The 19,014-nt window shown below is 55.5% G+C and overlaps 3 protein-coding genes across 3 annotated transcripts; all 3 read left to right on the plus strand.

Annotated features, from left to right (window-relative positions):
* Window positions 1-3,508: 3,508 nt before the first annotated feature.
* On the plus strand, window positions 3,509-5,371 carry LOC113147238. The gene is made up of 2 exons (XM_026337131.1): window positions 3,509-4,400; window positions 5,025-5,371. Exons 1-2 carry the CDS (start codon window positions 3,509-3,511, stop codon window positions 5,369-5,371), a joined length of 1,239 nt encoding a protein of 412 aa, XP_026192916.1.
* Window positions 5,372-5,481: 110 nt separating this feature from the next.
* LOC34624425 lies at window positions 5,482-15,094 on the plus strand. The gene is made up of 16 exons (XM_026337132.1): window positions 5,482-5,523; window positions 5,740-6,319; window positions 6,512-7,082; window positions 7,186-7,300; window positions 7,670-7,857; window positions 8,255-8,364; window positions 8,500-8,760; window positions 9,877-9,999; window positions 10,216-10,356; window positions 10,591-11,487; window positions 11,611-12,224; window positions 12,490-12,953; window positions 13,609-13,899; window positions 13,939-14,109; window positions 14,252-14,340; window positions 14,970-15,094. The coding sequence occupies exons 1-16, from the start codon at window positions 5,482-5,484 to the stop codon at window positions 15,092-15,094; spliced, it is 4,782 nt and encodes a 1,593-aa protein (XP_026192917.1).
* A 2,085-nt stretch (window positions 15,095-17,179) lies between these two features.
* LOC34624427 (glycine, alanine and asparagine-rich protein) lies at window positions 17,180-18,833 on the plus strand (the record flags this gene model as incomplete). The annotated part of the gene is made up of 3 exons (XM_026337133.1): window positions 17,180-17,518; window positions 17,648-18,403; window positions 18,470-18,833. Coding segments are annotated over exons 1-3 (1,459 nt in total), but the record flags the coding sequence as incomplete, so codon positions are not given.
* Between the last annotated feature and the right edge of the window lie 181 nt (window positions 18,834-19,014).

The following is a 19,014-nucleotide window of genomic DNA, read 5'->3' on the forward strand; positions in this document are numbered from 1 at the left end:
GCCACCATAGGAAGGCGCTCTCTCTACTTCTACATAACGCCACACTGTTCATATGCAGCTGTGATGTGCTGCATCATTCCTCACACCGTCTTAGTGCGCTGCCGCGTGCTGCAAGCGATGGCGTTCAAGTTGCCTTGTGACTTTCGTAACACACAAAATGGCAATGGCAGCCAGCTATCGCCGCTCTGACGCCATCATCCGTGTAACGCTCATCAAGGGTCTTCCTAATAAGGCATATTATTGATACGGCGGGCTAAGCTACGCTTACACAATTTGTACTCCACAAGTTACATTTAGTTTTTAGCAAGCAGCAAAAAATTGATTGCGTAGTTTGGCTGTTCGTATGTCGGAGCTACTGACACATAGTATCGAACACAACAGGCACGCAGTACTCTTGCCGCTTTGAGTTAACGCTGTATTTGCAGATAATGTGGATGCTAGCAACACGCGCACTACCCGTAGCGTGCTCAGCTACACTATCTCGTTGTATTGGACTAGTTATATTAAACTAAGATGAGCGAAGAATCAATTAGCTCCTTTGTCAGTTGATACATCTTTATTGCCGAGTACTATTTGCTCGATGCACGAAGACTTAATGATGTGCGCGAGTGCGCTCGATGCTATGCGCAACAAGGAACTCTTTGAGAAGTACTCAGTTTCTTCACGCAAAGCTTGTGTCGTGTATGGTGTTTAGGGTCTCCCGACGGATTCTTTATCTGGATCGCTAAAGCTGGTAAAAACGCGTGATTCGACATAGCAGTTCCATTCATTCTCTAGCGTTAAGCGCAGTAGTTTGTCATGATCTCTATACTAGCAGTCTTGTTTTGATTGAGTCATTCCCCAACTCAATGATCTGTTTTTCTTCCATCCGATCTGGGAAAAAAAGCGCCTTGATGGCGGTGGAATCACATGGCTCCACAACGCCTTCTATGGCGACAAAGGCCGGCTCCAAGCTTATTTGAAAGCCATTAGGACCACAGCTGGTAGCAACAGCAAGATGTTTTGGGGCGATAGAAGGTTTCGGGATGCGTGGGTGCGCTGATGGCGAACAGGAAAAAGTGACATACGTAAAGATGCCAAGCACTCAGATTTTATGAGCTGTTTGGAGAGGTTCCTCACTTTTTAGCCCTCGAATAAAACTCCAATACGCCTTGCAGTATTGTAATTTCGAAGAGCAGCCATTCAATGACAACTGTAGTCATACAGAGGAAGGCGCAATCGTGCAGGAAGTAAAACTGCTTCAGCCTTTCTATCAAGTCGTGGTGCATTAGTTCATGTCAAAATTAGCTCAGCTGCAGGCACCGCGAGAGCTGAGAAAGCTTACGCAGAGATATCTAGCAGGAGTTCGGTATAGCTAGGAATGTGAAGCATTGTTCTGCAAAAATTACAGCGCGGAGAAGTAGTTGCTTTACCAGTGGACTATCTCGTGTCTGCCCGAAGTGTTATGCCGATGGTCCGGGGAGAGTTGGCGACTGAGCGATCATTTAAATACCCCACTATTGAGTCTTCTGCACATGCTGAAACGCTCGAGGATTCTCGAGCAAATGAAGGCAACTCCAACATCTTTGGTGTTAAATAAAAACCTAAGGCGGTAAGTGAAAAATAGGGACACCACGGCTGTGTCAGTCGTTCCCAGTCTACAGTTTAAATAAGCGGACGAGAAACGCAAGGCGGAAAGAGCCAGCGCCTATGGGCAGCCCCACACAGCGCCCCCACATTGCACCTGCTTCTACTGTGAAAAATTGGGTCAGCTTATGTGGAACGGCAAGCACATGCAAAAGCCACATAATTTGAACAATGGGACTGAGCCCAGCGAGAGCAAAGTGCTTTGCAAGCAAAACAGACGCATCAAAAAACTTCAAGTCCCTCTCACAGCCAGCGGCGCAGTGAAGAGGGCTGCAGAGTATTGATCCACAGTTGGGACTCAGATGGGTTAATTTTGCGCTGTTAAAAGCACACAGTAACTGGAGAGACTTGCTATCGGTACTTTAAACAGGGTGTGTGCGTCTTTTGATACGCCTTTTTTAATGCAGGGTCTTGGTAGCTCGGCGCAAAAAGTGCGCTAGATGCTAGGTGAAACTAGCTGTGAATGCTTAGAGTGCTTACATCGTGCACTCAGGCATGCCCTAACTGCGCCTCTCACCCCTCGGGAACCCTGAAGGGCGCAGGCAAAGGGAGGAGGGAGATCTATTGTGAAGCACTCATTAACTTGCGTTTGAGTATTTTATTGAATCTGAAGTAAAATGTTTTCCTACGGTGGTTTTCGATGGAACGTGACACCTAGGCCCCCTATAAATAGAAAGTCATTGAATGAATTTCGAGAAGAGCTTCCCCCATTCCCTGTTCTTGCCTCTAGGAGTTTCGATGTGAGGGAAAGGAAGGGAAAAGTCAGGGTGCATGTGTGTAGCTGAACTTTTGAACACTTGGACCTTTCACAGCTACTTGCACATAGCAACATCCACGAAGCATACAAAAGCACCACACTGGCTCTTGTTGTATTGAGCTATCTCTATTCTGCAGCAAATGACATATACGAACGGCAGACCGAATGGCCAATTCGGGACTAATTCTTGATTCAATATGACGAACACATCGTGGAAAGAGCTGAAGTGCAGCTTGGGCCGCTTTATTCCGACCACAGAAGGCCCCTGTAAACGGCGAGATGCTTTAAGAAATATGTCTCGTTCATTCTAACCCCTCAATGACCTCGTGTGCACAGTTTAATTCCTAGCCAGATTCCTGTGGCGGTGTGGCGTTGAGGTGTAGGGAACAGAAGTTGCGGTCCAACGTGGCAGCCACACCCAGGGGAGAGTAGGGGGATGAAGTGGTTTTCTCCAGAAGCTTCTCACATGTGTCCCAGGCTGGGGTGCGGCTTGCATATTTACTATGTTACTTCAGCGCAGTCGATATCACGTTTGGGTGTGCATGGACAGACCGCGGTCTATACTACAATCATAGCTAGCCTTCAAATGTCCGGTACCTAAAACAAAGAGGTAGATACCCCTTTGGTCGCACTTGATTTTGAATATACAACAAGCTAAGATGAGCGTCTGGGGCGTCCTTTTTCTCAACCAAACGGAGACATGTGGACGCTGTTTCTCTCAGCATCTTATGTACCAGGCGATTCCGGCACGGCACGAAGTGCAGGAACTGTCTCGCAACCTACAGCCGTTAGCAGCGTAAGCCTCTTATTATTTATGCGTGATTATGGTGCTGTTTGATGCAATAGAGAGTTGTTATTGCGGCCGCAGCCAGCTCTGATACTGCTGCTGCTGCTGCTGCTGCTGTTGCAGGTGACCCACGGTCGATCTCCTGGGGTGTCCATGCTTCCTACCTTCAGTTCTCTGGAGCAGCCTAAATACCATTCTTTTGCTTCGAATGCATTAAAGGCCTTGCTCTAGGCATAGCGGTTGACGGCAGCAGCAATATTCTGTCCACCTTTTCAGCGGCAGGAGTGGGAGATCCGGGAGCAGCGCCAGCAGCTGCAATGCAGCAAGACGTGTAGGTGATGGACAGTTGTCGGGATCGTCTTGCTTCTGGCAGCGGCCTCTCAGCTGCCGCCAAGGATGGTGCGATCCCACAAAAGGACGGGGAGGCGGAGGAGGAAGTCTCTTTACCCCTAGGCTTTCCCAAGGTGGCTGTGCGGGCCTACACACAAACGAGCAAGAGCTGCTCTGCCAGCATCCGGAAGTATGAAGGGCCGCTTCTTGGCGACTGCAGCGACGATGCCAAACCCGTAGACCAGCCTTACATGGCGCGCAACACAAGTAGCACCAGCAGCAGCAGTACGTGGATCGAAAGACGTTTATCGTATGGCACCAAAGGCAGTACTCAGGGGGTAGCTCTCCGTGCTGCCTCTTTCGGGGGAGATTCGGGACGCCCTCCGCAAGCTTCTCCGTCAGAGTTTCACCCTGCATCCTCGCGACAGCAGGTGCCGGCATCCGCCCGATTGCAGCCACGAAAAAGTACTTGCGTATCTCCCGATTGCATAGAGCAGCCAGATAGAAACACTCTCCAGCCACACTGCACGAAGCCGCACTGCGTGGTCTGCGGCGTGTTTTCTCCTAAAGAAGGTCCCCACATCCCGTACCTGCAGCAGCAGCTGCATCCGGACGGCAGCTTCGCAAAGATTCCCCATGATTCTCTCTGCGCTTCCTCCCCCTCGCCGGAAAATGCAACCCTCGGAGTGCCAGCAGCATTGCTGCCACCCCTAGAGGAAGACAATCCGAATGCTAAGGAGCAGGACGTGGAAGCAGAATGCTGTGGCGCCCCCCAGTCGGTGATGCTCGCGATGATGCTTTTCGTCTCCCTACAAATCGTTTTCAATGTAGACAATGGAATCGTTCCAGCAGTGCTGCCTCAGCTGTGGGAAGAGTATCATATTGCGGATTCACAACAAGGTGCGAGGACCTTTTGTCTTGAGCCAGGTTTTTAAGGGAGTTCAGAGTTCTGCCGCTCGGCCCGCGGTGATCCTCTCACTCTTCCTTTAGACCGATGCTAAAAGCTTTTCCATATGTACATATATGTATACATCTACATATGTATATATATATCAATGTATATGTATTTACATGTATACACACATAGGCACAACTACTACGCCCAGATGTGCTGTGTCTTTCTTCGTTTTCTTGTGCGGCCGGAGCCCTTTGCCCCCTTCTCTTTTGCCAGTCCATCTGTGCCTGTCCTGTCTGCCGCTGTCTCCTGCGTTCCTTCCTGTTTTTTGCACCTCCCAGCCATCACATGTACCTGCTTTCACTATTTGTGTGTATCTGAGCGGCGGTTAGCTCTCGCTGTATGCCTTCCTTTCTCGCCGTTCTCGGCAGGCCTTCAGTTTCCTTCTTTTCGCAGTGACACAGCCTCCTTCCCTCCCTCTGATGCCGCCCCCGACCTGTGCGTCTGCCTTGCACGCCATCTTGTAGACGCGCTGTGTCTGTCTGGTGCACGACTTCATGCACCTGTGTTGCCGCCACAGTCCGTGTGCGTCTTTCCGCCGCTTTTTTTTGTCCGCCCTTGGCATGCAGGCCTCTTAGGAGCATTGCCGTACGTTGGCACGGCCCTCATGTCGCCCCTCAACTCCCGACTCCTCAACGCTCTGCTCCCCAAGTGTTTCCTCTGCATCTGTCTCTGCTGCAACACAGCAGCCTGCTGCCTCTTCGCTATGGCTCCGGGAGGCCCTTGGCTGCTGACTGCGCGGCTCCTGGTAGGGGCCACCCAGGCACCCTTCTTCATCTATGCACCCGTCTGGATCGATGCCTTCGCTCCTCAGCAGCAGCTCACCTTATGGCTAGGCTTCTTGCAGGGGGCCGTTGTGCTCGGCATTATGGTAAGCAGCAGACGCCCCTCACGTATACAGACCAGGGCCACCTAAAAAAAGGAGGCAACATGCTCATAAAAGACGCCTAAACAGCTCTAAGGGCCAAAAGCGAAGTCTGCTAAGGCATGCACCGCTAGATGCACGCACGTCATAGGTAGAGCGAGATGGACAGAGCGGCGCAACTAAGAGGGAGCTCCATAAATACTGTAACGCGCACTTTGTGGGTGCTTATTTTGATACTGCAGCTGGGATATTTGGCTGCCGGTTTTCTTCGTAGCCAGGGGAAAGACTGGCGCATTGCAGTGTACGGGCAACTCGTTCTGCTGTTGTTGTTGCTGCTGCTGCTCTCCTTCGTGCCGCCCAAGCTCCTCGATACTGCAGCACAACACGAAAAGCAGCGGGTTCGGCTGGAGCAACAAAAGCAGCAGCAGCCAGCGCAAGAGAAACACGAGGAAGACGATGAACAAGAGGCACGAGGAGGAGGGAAAGAGCAATCCTCCGCAGGGCTCTGCTCGCATCACGAGGAGGACGCAGAGGCGGAGCGGCAGCAACAGCATCCTCAGGAAGTCGAAGAAGGAGCCGAAGAGACCCCAACAAAAGAGAGGCTGCCTTCTTGCACTATTCCGCTGGCGTGCATGCCTCGCGGATTAGAACCACTGACCGTTGTGGACAGTGGAGGAAGGATAAATCCTGCACCTCCTGCTACGAGGCTAGCAGCAGCCAAGGGCGGCTCATTTTCCAGCCAAACTCCGAAAGGCTGCCTGTGCACCGTTGCTGTCGGGACGGATGGCAGCCCTAGCACAATCCAACACACACAACCCCCCCATCAGCACTTCGTTTCAAGTAGCACCCCTTCCAATCTAATGAGCAAGAGCTTTCTGGGGAACAGTTTGGTGTATCCGCTGATGCCTTCGCTCACAACGTACGCCCTCAGAGGACCCTCCGAAAAACCCCCGGCTTCTGGAGTGCTGCCCAAGGCGACAGCCTCTGAGGGTGGCCAAAGCAGCAACAGCTGCTGCAGCTGCAGCAGTGGCAGCTGCAGCAGTGGCAGCTGCAGCAGCACCACGCCACCGGAAAACAGCAGACGAAGGCTGCAGAGGCACTTCAGTGCACCCCCAAAGACCTTCGCCACCGCTGCAAGTCTTCCACCCGAAGTGCCTTCGAGAGTTTGTCGGACATGCAGTGTGCTCCAAGAACCCCAGAGAGTTGCCCAAACACCCACTGTAGGCTCCACCCCACAGCTACCGAAGCAGGAGGCAGAACGGCAGCACTGGCAGAAGCCAGCGGGGCGGAGTGCTTCGCTCTATACACGGATGCTGGAGGAAAGGAGGCTTGTTGTTGCCCAGCAGACGCCGGCAAGTGCAGCTGGGCCCGTAGGTGCAAGCAGCGCCGCAAAGAGTTTCTGCCACCGCTGTTCAGCGAGTCCATCACATGCCTCCCCTCTGGCCCCAGCAGTCTCGCAACGCCAACATCAAGAGCCGAACGCACACCAGCGGACCGGCTGCAGCGTCCCTCTCTCTCAGCCGTTGACTGTGCTTGAGGCAGAAGCTTTTGCTGTAGCGCCAGCAGCAGCCTATGCGCCTTCTGGAGATGCTGCCCATGCGGAAAGTTGCTCCCCCTTTGCCCGACCAAAAAGCCTTCTAGATATGCCACAATCTCCCCAAAGGCGCCATTGCCCGGCTAATGCAACAGGATTTGTAGCATACACAGCAGCACTAGCAGCAAAAACAACGCGCTTCTCGCTTGTGACCTTGCCAGAAAACCAGTGGCAGCAGGAGCCAGCGCAGCACCACCAACACCACTGCCATCAGCAGCACTGCTATGTACAGTCTATGCCCCATTCAGATACCCGAAATTCACTCCATGAGTCCCAAAACGTCGTCCTGGTGGAGAAAGCGTCCAGCAACAGCGGCTCGCTTGGCGGTTCCTTACGACCCCCCCGAAACTCGAGCAGCGGCGATTGCGATGAGCACCGCAGCAGCTGTGCTAAGAAGGGGGAGGCCCTCCAGAAATGGCTCTTCTTTCACGCCAAAGTGCTCGTGCGTAAGGCAGCGCTTGGAGTTGAACTGCTTCAGTACGTCTCAGCACGTGCACTTGCTTCCAGACTGCTTTGGTACTGCTGTGACGTTTGCACAGCGGAAACCCCAGCAGCCACAGTTGAGACTTTTGCAGGTGCTGGTGCTGCTGCTGCCGCCAACAAGCTGTGGTAGCTGAGGCACGGGTGGCAAAACTTTTAAAAGGGCTAGGGAGCCAGCAGCAGCCAGCAGTCGTGCTGCTGTCGCTGGTGCTGGTGCTGCAGGAATCCCCTTTACGGGCTAATGGTTGCGGGCCTATGCTCCTTATTTCTTGAAGTTACGGCTATCCAGTTCTGGTCGACGAAGTACTTTGAGCAAGTGTTACACGTCAGTCAACCTTGCTGCCATTGATGCTGCCATTGCTGCCTCTATATTAGGCCTGCTTTGCGCCACGCTTGACCTTACTGCTGTAGCCGTCACCCTTGCTGCGGCGCTCTCTGTGTCCGTTGCATTCGTTTCCTGCAGGTCCCAACAGCCACTGTTTTGCTGTGTTTTTCGCTGACTGCTGTAACAGCTCCCCTTCTAGGGATCCTGCTCGGCGGCCTCTTGGTCGATTTGGCGGGAGGCTATAGAGAGGGTTCTCGTCCATTCTTCTCGCTGTTGCTGTTGTCTGCTCTTGCTGCTGGGTGTGTGCTGTGTGGCGCGGTGGCAGCAGCAACCAGGTCGTTTGCTGCAGCGCTTACCGCAATATGGCTAATCCTTTTCTTAGGGGGAGGCATTCTCCCTCCGGCAACGGGCCTCGTTCTAGCGTGCGTTCCTCCGGAGAGGAGGACCGATGCATCCGGCTTCGCGATCTTCGTGTATACTGTTTTTGGATATATGCTGGGCTCCTTCTTGCCCGGTGTTCTCAACGACCTTTTAGGCCTCGCGGCAGGCATGCGGGTCAGCTCGATCACGGAGTCAATAGCGCCACGGTTGCAGTTTTTCCGCTCTTGCCGCAAAACCCCCTAGTGCCCTGCCGGCACTGCGAAGGCTCTAGCTGTCGGGGCGGCATGGACCGCCTCCTTAGGCTGCTGATCTGCTGTGCTGCCTCAGATCTCCTTGCTTTGGTCTGTATTCGGTTTCTTCACTTTCGTGGCGGCCACGGTTTTTACTTGGAGGCAACAGAGTGCCTTCCTCGAGGGGCCCCTGGAGAGGCCCGCGGAGGGGCCCTCAGAGGATATTGCGGAGGAAGCGGCGGAGAACCCGCCACCGACTTCCTGAGTCAAACTTTGAAGGCGAGCGCCCTCTGCAGGCGGAGGGACTTTTCTCGTGAGGCCGTTTTTCACGCAATTTTCACACAAGGCCGAAGCCCCACGGGGCCCTTCGCAGGGGAACCCCTGGAGGGTTATTACCCGTCATGGCCTTGTGCAGGGATGCGTGTACAGTGTAAGTAAATATCGCTAAAAGCCGCTACATGCTTAGCCTACGCACCCGCCAACACCGATAGAATGAGGAAGCGGTAGCTGTAGAGACTGCAGCGAAGGATGCCTGCAGAACCTGGGAGGGCCTTTGCGCCCGAGCACTTTTAGGGGTGTTCTTAGGAATAAGGAGCGAGAAGGCAGCCTCTAACGCCTTGGAAAGCAAGCGTATAAGGCCAACACAAAGGCCGAAGGCGCTAGCGCACAGGCCCTTAGCTGCTGGAACCACGCAGACCTATTATTGCTAGCAAGCCCTATTACTGTGGCGGCGGCTACGGCGGCTACGGCAGGTGCGGCTGCGTATTCTGTCAGTGCATACAGCCGCGCTTTCGCCCAGTGCAGCAGAGATTCTCAGTGCAGAGACACTGGAGAGAGTAGACCGTGGAGTTGACTCATGCTGCTTGTGGTGGCCAACTGGGATGGCCCGTCCTGCTATAAAGGCACTAAAAAGGTCCCTAAAGCTGCAAAGTTAAAAGAATCTTGGGCGATTTTCGTTCCTTCCTACCGCAAGTGCTGTGAATCCTTAGATGCCCATGCCCGATCTCCTGTCCGACCGGCGCGCGTCCAGTGACTCAATGCACTCCCCCGTGCTGTCTGCGCCCGTGTCTGCGGTGCCCTGGAAAAGATCTCTGAAATTGAATTCGAGCTTTTAAAAGGCAGTCGCAAGGACTACCAACTTCATCAGACTTGCGAGCAAATCACGAAACAGCGCAAGGGGCCCCCCATCAGGGGCCCGAGGACGTTCGGTGAGCCCTAGCCGCCTGCAAAGTCTCCGCTGCCAACAGCCCTCTGTAGGCTTCCGAAGGTTTTTTTCCTCAGATCCCAAAAGAATACCCTCAGTTAGGCCCGAGATACACTTGGTCGCTCAGGCGCGACACACTGGCAAGCCTGAGCCAGCGTACGGGAGGCCTCACATCAGTCGGCGGCAGCTGCATCGCCGGCAGCGGCGGCGGCAGCAGTGGATGCAAGCGGAGTGGATTCTTGGAGGAACAAATCTGCGTCGTAGAAGACACCTCCTTCCTGCAGGAAGCACAGCAGCACTCTTGTCGTTGTGCTTCTCGCGAGCACGCCCGCCCGCTGACAGTCTGCCACCCTGCAGCTTGCGGCGACTCCAAAGCTTCTTCAGGCGAAAAAGCATCCAGGGCCCCGAGGCGGCCTCGTTGCCAATGCGCTTCACCTACGAGGCAGCCGCACAGAGCGGAGGGACGTGGCTTGCAGTAATTCCATAGCAGCAGCCAGCGGCGAGCAGAATCGATTCAAACTTGGATGGCCCCAGCAACAGCAGAGCGCAGGGAGGCAGGGACCGTCGAGGTTCCTGCCTCCCCAATGCAGACGAGCCGCGGATTGCGGCTGCATATTCGTGGCTTACTCGGGTTTCTCTTGCCGGTGCTCCCCTGCCTCGCCCTTGCGTATTTGTGTCTAGCCCCCGTAGGGACTTGCGGCGGCGCTACAGAGCATGTATCCTCCTCGGGAAGTGCGCATCTGGAAGCCTCGGCCGAAGCCTCCGCAACGCTGCACGTGCACCCTGCGAGCGAGGCCCCTGCTGCATCCTTCGCGACCGTCGGTGCGACCCGCTTGGAGTACCAGAAGGGATCATCGGCGCCTCCAATGTGTCGGCACGCTGGCTGCCGCGAGGGATCCACAAACTCTTTCTTTTCGCAGGAAAAAGGCAGCTGCTTCTCCATTGTCACCTGCTCGTCCTGCCCGCGTCATCCGGAGGGGCGACCTAGGATTTGCAACCTCCTAGGCCACCGGAAGGGCTACCAGCGGCTCATGCAAAACATCCTAATCCCTGGAGCGCCGCCCTCTTCGTTTGCTTATAGGAAAGCGACGGAGGAGGAAATTCTGCGCACTCTCCCAAAGCCGACGCCTTTGAGCGGCCCCAAGGGGGGCGCCGGGCAGACTGCCAGCACACGGCCAGCGTCGCCGTCGGGAGCTCAGGAAGAGGAGGCTGAGGCCTTTGGGAGCGAAGCAGAAGAAGATTTCGACAGCGACGGCGCGTTCATAGAGGTTTCAGAGGGCCCCTACAGTATCGAACGTGCTAATACTGCCAGCGACAATGGCGGTGTCGATGCCACAGCGAGCACCACTGGCCATCACGGCACCAAAGCACGCGCTAGCTTCTTAGAATCGATGCCAGGATTCGATACATATGAGGTAGAAGAAAGTGATTCTTTGGAAGGACCCGATTATGAAGCCAACGTGGGTGGATCGGGTATGTTGCTCGGCACTGGAGTGGGTGCTGGCGGCCCCAGGGGGCTCATTGTGGGACATAACGAGAAACGCATTTTTTCGTTGGCGCCCTCTGGAGTGGTGGGAGATGTGTCGAACTGTCACGTGGATCACAAGGGCTACACGCGCATTCAAGTTGGGGTGGTGGTCTCTTGGAAGGACTCGCAATTGCCGCAGCCATTTGTTTTTGGTACCTTTGGTCCAGAAGCGGGCAGGGGGAGCTCACGCTTTTCGGAGAAAGGCGAATACGAAGCGGAGGGCGACGCCGCGTTAGAAGACTGGGGAGGTGATGGTCAAGGCGGATTTGTTGAGATCGCATCTGCGTCCGGTGATGGTGGAGGTGGTGGTGGGAGGACGAGGGGGAACCGTAGTGTTCTTGCTGCAGCTCTTCCTCCCTCTGTGGGTGCTCTGGCGAGTGAATCTGATGAGAATACGCGTCTAGTGGCTGAAGGAGCTGCAGACAGCGTAAGTGGTGCTGCCGAGCTGCATGAGGAAGAAGCGGCCTCTGCAGGGGCTAAAGGGGCATCGGAATCCAGCGGACTTGCAGCTCGTGGAGGCCCCTCCCCGTTTCATGTGCCGCTTACAGGGACGCCTTCGTACCTTGCATCCTTCTCGCAGCTTAGTGTTGGCTTCATTAAGCGTTTTTTTAAAAAAGGAGATGATGATTTTGCAGACGATGAGGGAGGCGATGGTGGGGACGACGAGGGGGAAGGCAGGAAGCGAGGCGGATTTTTCAAAAAGTTTTTGAGGCGTAAGAGCAGGGACGCGCAAGACGACTATGAAGGAAACGGAGAAGAAGGTGAAGGCGACATGTATGAAAATGAGAGGGGTTTCGGCTCCAGAAGAGGGGGGCGATCGAAGCGTCGAGGAATGAAGAAGTTTGGAAAGAAGATAAAGAGCATTGCGAAGGCCTCTGAAGCGCTTCTGGCGGGCAGCGGTACTGGGGGTGCTAGCAGTGCGAGTGTTGAGATGTCTTTTGATTTCTCGTCTCCAGCAGCCCCCAAGTGTGGCGTGCCTGCCGTGTGGAAAGGCCGTTTGCGGTTGTCTTCCTTGGTTAGGGTCTCCTTCAATGTGCGTGTGCTTCTGGCCGAGGTGGAGGGCGCGTTTGCAGATTTCGTTTCCAGCGCCGTAGCGCTCGAAATCCGGTGCAAGGAGAGACGAGGCTGCACGCTGGAAGACTCTCTGATATCTTGTGTACAGGTAGGTCCACCAGTGCTTGGCAGCCAAAGTCCATTATTCCCCTAGCTATTGCTTTCGCTGTTTCGTCCTCCTCTCCTAGAGGGCCTCTGTGTTCTTGCTCGTTGCTTTCATCTGCCCCTTTATACCCACTACTGCTGCCACTGGCGGTGCTGCTTTTTTTCTTGTGCATACCCCGTTCCCCTGCCCTCCCCTCCCTTCAGCCTGTAGCTTTATCACTCCCTGCAGAGGGCCTCGTCTCTTTCTCCATGTTTCGGCGCCTCCGTAGGTTTCCTGCCCGAAGCGGCGCGAACTCAAGGCGAGCTTGAAAGGGCACCTCGACGCCCATGCGCAGGCAGCAAATGAGCAGCTACAAAAAGTAGCAGAGGTCCTTAAACGTGGAGGAGGAGCTGATCATCTCGGATCCAAAGACAGAGAACAAATTGCAAAGGCATACGCCGAGAGGATCCGGCAGCAACAGGAAAGCAAGCTTCAGCAGGAGCGGCAGCAGCAACAGCAGATACTGCAACAGATACACCTTCACCAGCGGCTGGCCATGCAGCGACAGCAGCAGCTCCTGCTACAGCGGCAACAGCAACAACCCCAGAGACCAGGGGCTCCACAAACTGTTTACAACCAAGAGGAAGAACCACCACAGGAAGAGGACGAGCAGCCACTTGAGTCACCCAAAGAAGAACCCCCTCCAAAAAAGCGAGCCAAAGTCACACTTGTGCTCGCAGGAGGCGTATCCGAGCGCTATCCAGGCGCTGTACCGTGGGCTGTTGCGCTCGGGGCCGCATTCTTGTTCTTTTTCCTTTAGGCTTAGGTCATAGACGCGCAACGAGAGGGGTATTCTCCGAACAAGCCCTCACAGGGAGCCCAGGGAGAGTCTTCACGTGTGTTGACTGCTAGTTGTGGGCATAATAAAGCATGCTTCGAGTCAGTAAACGCTGTGTATCCCCACATCTAGCTCCAGCGCACCCACGCTCCACGAGGGGAAGGAAGCCTATTTGCGACTCGTCAGTCGGCCTAATGCACACCTACGCACCTGTAAAGAACATTACTAATCTTTTTTAAAACAGGAATCACACTAGTGGAGAGAGCCTGGTTCTTATGAAGGGGCTAGGGTCGCCTAGGAGCGGTACAGGGAGCGACCTGCCTCATGACCAGAACTCAGAGACCCCTGTCGTAGTACTAAAGTATGAGATACCTGTAATATGAAACCCCTAAAAGACAATCAGAAGGCCCTCGTGTGTAAACATCCCTGTAGCGAGGTGGAAGGTGATCCGCGGAGGCGGGAACCCTTGAAGCAGGAGGGCCCTAGGGGCCCTTGCTGCCCACCCCGGGTGCCTGGCTTGTTTTCTAATTGTTTTCCATTTACTTCCTAGTGGCCCCTGATTCTGTTGAGATTCTATGCATCTTGCTTTAATCCTTGGATTGTAGCTTATTTGCGCTTTCTGGCTCCTCCCGCCAGGCATGGAGGTGTGGCATGCCGGGAGTCCAGTCCTGCAACGGCTCCTCATCGTTACATGGGTGCTTATTTAGGGTCGTGTTGCGATTGCTACCTCACGGCAGTCCGCAGAATAAGGCACAGGAGGCGGATAGAGAGTGCCGCGAAGGAAGATTCGGAAGCAGGAAAAGGACTAGGGGACGCTGCTTTCGAAAGTCCAACGGGCGACAAAGGGCCAGCTGGTGGAGGGTGTTACAAATAGCCTTTCTTCCGGGTGCAGACGGGAAGAATACGGGTTTGGGGGTCTGTACCGATGTTGCGCTCCCTCAGTAGTCGCATCTCGCAGAGGGTTTGGAGTACTGTCCACTTTAGGGTAGGAGGCAGGGGCCAAGTGAGAACAAACAAGGGTTTCAAACCACAGGCTTTTGACTCCTTGGGAGATGCGCTCTTCTTCGCCAGGCAAGGCAGAATGCAAGGGTCTGAAGGCTGCTGAATAGGCTAGTTTCTTCTGCGCAAACGTGTGCGCGTATAGAGGTGGATGTCTGCCTCCTGAATGATAGTGCAATGACTGAGGGTTTGGGGTGGGTTGTCTGTGGCTCAGGTGGTCGAAGCATCTCCGAGCTGCAACAGTTGGGAATTTCGTGAAGGCGAATGTATCTCCGCAGGCGGCAACTGGCATTCCGAACGGGGGTAAGGGCCAATGTTTTAACGTCTGTCTGTCTGTCTGTTATATATATATATATATATATATATATATATGCCATACTTTTCTAGCTGCGGGGTAGGACTGGTGTGTGGAGTTGCATCTACATGCAACAGGAGAGTGAAAATGTGACGGGGAAGACTTCCTTTTCCTCTGCCTCTCTTGAGCGCGCTGCATCTGCGGAGGCAGCATTGGCGCTTTTCAATGCACCTCCTCCTTGAAGTACGAAAGGGAATTTATACGGTCCTTGCACTGCGTGCTGCTGCAACGAGGAGACGCAATGCTGCATTTTCAGAGGCGGCCTGTTGACACAAGCATGGGTGCCACTGTGCAGCTCTGGGGCGGCAAATATGTGCCATCCCCGACCGCCCTAGTTCCGATGTCGTGCTGATGCGTCTTCTTACTTCCAGCAGCACTTTACCGGTGCAAACAGCCCATGTGTCAGTCCTGCTTGAAGCGGCTCGCATGGTTGCGCGGGTAGCTCTGCGGGAAGGCTTTGCCGTGCTGTTGCAGCCCTCGCGCCTCTACTGACTTGTTGGTCTCCACGTTGGAAGGATGGTCTAGGAGCTTCATTATGTAAACATGTGGTTCGTGCTTTTCCCTGCGCTTCTCGCAGCGGTTTTTGTTCGGCAGATCGAGTCAGGGGAGGTCACCCCCTCTCTAGAGTGCCAACGACAGTTAGAGAAGATCCTTGGAGTTCCCGTCACTCCTCCGAAACGCAAGCGCCGAGCAAAGCTTTAAGGCGGCTGCCCTGCGCGGCAAGGGAGAGGAAGTCACCCACGGTCTCGCCCTCGCGCGTTCCCCCATGCGGCAAACATTTACTGACAGCCGAATGAGGGCATCCTGAAAATGTGGCACGCCTTTTCGTTGCGGCACAAGCCCCCCTTCCTCCCTTCTTGGCCCTTGAAAGGAAGTGGATTGTGCCTTGCCCTGCGGCAGCAGATTAAAAAACATCCCGTAGTCTCCGGATTGCACAGAGAGAGGCACCGTTCTCCAGGGCCTGTCTACATTTTTAGTCTCTGAGATGCTGGTGCAGACGCCGTGCCCGTTAGCTGCACTGGCACGTGCACTCCACCCAACGGGAGTGCAGCAGCCCGAGCTGGGGAGATGTGCGCGCCGCTGCGGGAGGATAAGCAAGCTGACTCTGTTAAAAACTGCGCCCCTAACTACCCTACACCCGTGGTGCAGGGCCCAACATGCCTTTTCCCTCGTTCGCCTGGCGAGGACTTACTCCATGTACATGGATGGCACTGCAGTATTTGGGTGTCTATGCGCATCGCCCTACCACTAATATTGCGAATGTGAAAATCGAGCTCCGGGGCTACACCCCCTATTGAGGGTCGAAGGAAACAAATATTTGCCTCACCCCACAGCTTCATTTAGCATCGCGTATCTTACAAAAACAAGCAGCATGGTATGTAAGAGTGTGGTGCACGAGTACCGTGTGTGTGTGCGTCTGTGTGCATACAAGCAACAATCCACTTAGAAGGGGACGGCATGCGGGAAACAGCGTATGCCCTGGAAAAAAAAGACAGTGCACCCTAGAACGCCCTCCCCGCATCAACGGAGGGGCTATAAGCAGGGGGCGTGCGTGCGTGCGCGCAGTAGAGAGAGTGAGCAGTACGGGTGGAAAGACTGGGTGAGAAAGCGTTGCGGCACGGTGTTTTTACTGCTACAGGTGCCAACCATGGTTTTGAAGCATAAATAGAGGAAAAACAAAAAATTAGACGGGGTTCATTGCCGGCGTATTGCAGAGACGCCTACAAGCAAGCCGCTCTATGTGCCACCCTGTGCAGTGTGATGGGAGGGATGTGCCCTCCCTCCCGGGGGGCTGAAGTAGAATCGCGTATTTTGGTGAGGCGACGGTCGAACGAGGGTAATCTCGGATTTATTCGCTGAAAAAACATGCATTAAGATGAAAGATCGCAGAAAAGGAGTTTAAGACGGCCCACAGAGGCGCGCAAGAGAGAGGCGTAGGCTGCAGGCGCCACGAGCCGCCTCAGGCGGGTGCTGCTCCCCCCTAGAGAGGAATGTATGGACACAGCGCAGAGGCAGCGTGCATGAGGGGGAGGTGGAGAGGACTGAGGGCCTCTCACACTTGTCATTCTACTGCTTGGGGCCGCCTGTGGTGCTGCGTGTTGTACCCGTGTGCTGTGCCGTGCGTGCTGTGCATATAGAGAGCCACTGCTGCTGCTGCTGCTGCTGCCGCTGCCTCTGCTAGGGCGGGAGAAGCTAAACGGACGTAGCCTGTTGCTGCTGCGCGTGCTTCTTCCTCGCTGCTCTAAATTCTTCTGCTGCATGCTGCATGTGCGACAAAACGTATTTTTTCGCGGCGCGCATTGTGGCTGCGGCGGTACCTATTTTTGTTTCATTGTTTTCGGGATTGCGGTCCGCGCTAATTTTCCGGGCCTCTTGCTGATGCATCTTAACACCTCACCTTCTCCCTGGTATTTTCTCGGTGCATGCAACCGCTTCTCTGCCTGATTTTCCTCCTTTCCCCCGTTCCCCGCTTCCACCCCCTCTTTCTCTGCCGCAACAAACGTATCTCCCCTCGCGCTTGCTCCTCCTTTCCCCTTCTTTTTCTCTTTTGCGCGCATTTCCCGCGCTTTCTTTTTCACCGCCCTGCTCGAGTCGCTCACTCTTCCCCTCTCTCTACGCACCTTCCCTCTGCACTTTCGCCCTCTCCATGTCTCTCAACGTCTCCCTCTGCAGATTCTCCCCAGAGATGCCCCTTAAAGACGTCCTCGCACGTCGCCAGCCTGGCGGAAGTCGCACTGGCCCCTCCGACTCTCCCTAAAGCGCAGTTTCTCAACCTCGAGCAGCAGCATGGCCACTCAAGACTCTGCTCCACACGTAGCGTCACAGCATCCGCCGGATGCACCGCAGCAGAGCACCTCTGGGGAGGCGTCTCTGCCTGTCTATTTGCCTCAGTCGAGTTCTACCGCTGCTGCGTTTGAACTGCAAGGCTCAGGCGTTGTAAAGGCGACAGCACCGGCTCCTCCTCTCGAAGGCAACAGCAACAGCAGCATCCAGCAGCAACAGCCTTCTGCTCCGCAGTCACAGAGCCTTGAGGCGGTCCAAGGGAATCCTCAGGCGGAGGCGCTTGTGCAGCAGCAAGCGGCTCGCTCCTTGGCAGACACCCCAGCGACTCCAGCAGGAATACTCGCAGCAGTCGCTTCTTCATCCATACCACCTCCGCCTGCTGCGACTGCCGCTCCTGCTGCGACTGCGCTTCCTGCCACAGCCGATGGACCGCTCGAGGCTCACCGAGTTGCCCCCTTCATGCCTCCGAAGGGAGCAGATGCAGCAGTGCCTGCTGCTCTCGACTCTTTAGGAGGCTCTCATGCGCCTTCTGCAGCGACCCCGTGCGACGCTGCGGGGGGGGCGCAGGCGGTGGAAGCGGTCGCTCCCGCAAAAGCCGCACCGCTGGTTCTGAGTCAGTCTCTGCATGCGCGCGAGTGCGAATGTGGCGAGTTGAGCCTCAAGGCGGAAGAGCTGCAGCTGCTGCAGCCCTTCCTGCTGCAGTACTCGTGGCGTCTGGTGCCGTGCGCGATGCCAGCTCGGAAGGGGGGCAGCAGCAAGAGTTCCCGCAGTCGCGTTTGCCCTTCGCGGCGGATTGCGCAGGAGCTGGAGGCTCTGCAGTCCGCCTGCGACACAGCGGCGATGGAGCTCGGCAAGCGTCGGCAGAAGCGGGCGAGCAGCAGATATGACGATCTGGCAGAAGACAGGAAGACTGGAAGACTCAGGACGGGATCGCCCGGTGATCCTTCGGGAGCCTCCGCCAGATCTGCTGACGCTTCTGTCGTAAGCCAGCAGAACGCTCGCACGCGGTCGAGAGCAAGCCGCACCTGTGCTGCTTCTCAGCAGCAGCAGCACGAGTCGGGAGTCTGTGGAGGCGGCGTGGAGTCTCGCAGCTCTCGACGGCGCCGCTTTTTGAGCGGCGACGACGTCCAGAGTCTCTGCAGCGATTCGTGGGGAGGGGCAGGAGGCGGGGGGGAGGGGACTGGCAGCAACGGGGGGGGGGGCCCTTCGGGGGCGGGAGGAGGGAGTGCTGCTCGTTCGCGACGTATTCTTGCGAGCACGCGATGGAGGGAGAGCTGCATGGCCATCTTGCAGCACCTCAAGTCGCTGAAGGCTGCGCAGTGGTTCCTGTACCCCGTCGATCCTGAGGCTGACAACGTGCCAGACTATTTGGATGTCGTGCAGCATCCTATGGATCTCCAGACGGTTGAGAAGAAGCTGCTGCAGGGCGCCTATCCGCATCCCTTCTTGTGGCAGCAAGATGTGCGTCAGGTGTTTTTCAATGCCTTTTCCTATCACGTCGTTTCAACGGAAGTGTGGAGAGACGCAACAGCGCTCGCTCTCGAGTTCGAGCGGTGCTGCAAGCACGTGCATGAAGTGAATCCGTACGCGGAGGTTGTGTCAGACAGCGACGAGTTGGCGGCGTCGCTGCAGACTACACGCCCTTTGGAGGGACTGAGTCCTCTTGCGGGAAGCCTGAAGGCGACGCAGCAGTGCTCGCAGGGAGAGGAGGGGGTGTGGGGGCAGATGCAGCAGATGCAGCAGCAGATGCAGATGCAGCAGCAGCCTACGCCGCTCGAGGGCGCGTCGAGGGAGCGACGGGCACCACCGCTGGCGAGCGTGGAAGCGTCGAGTGCGTC

The sequence above is a fragment of the Cyclospora cayetanensis genome, unplaced genomic scaffold (assembly GCF_002999335.1).
Source record: "Cyclospora cayetanensis isolate NF1_C8 unplaced genomic scaffold, CcayRef3 CcayRef3_contig_166, whole genome shotgun sequence".
NCBI lineage: Eukaryota > Apicomplexa > Conoidasida > Eucoccidiorida > Eimeriidae > Cyclospora > Cyclospora cayetanensis.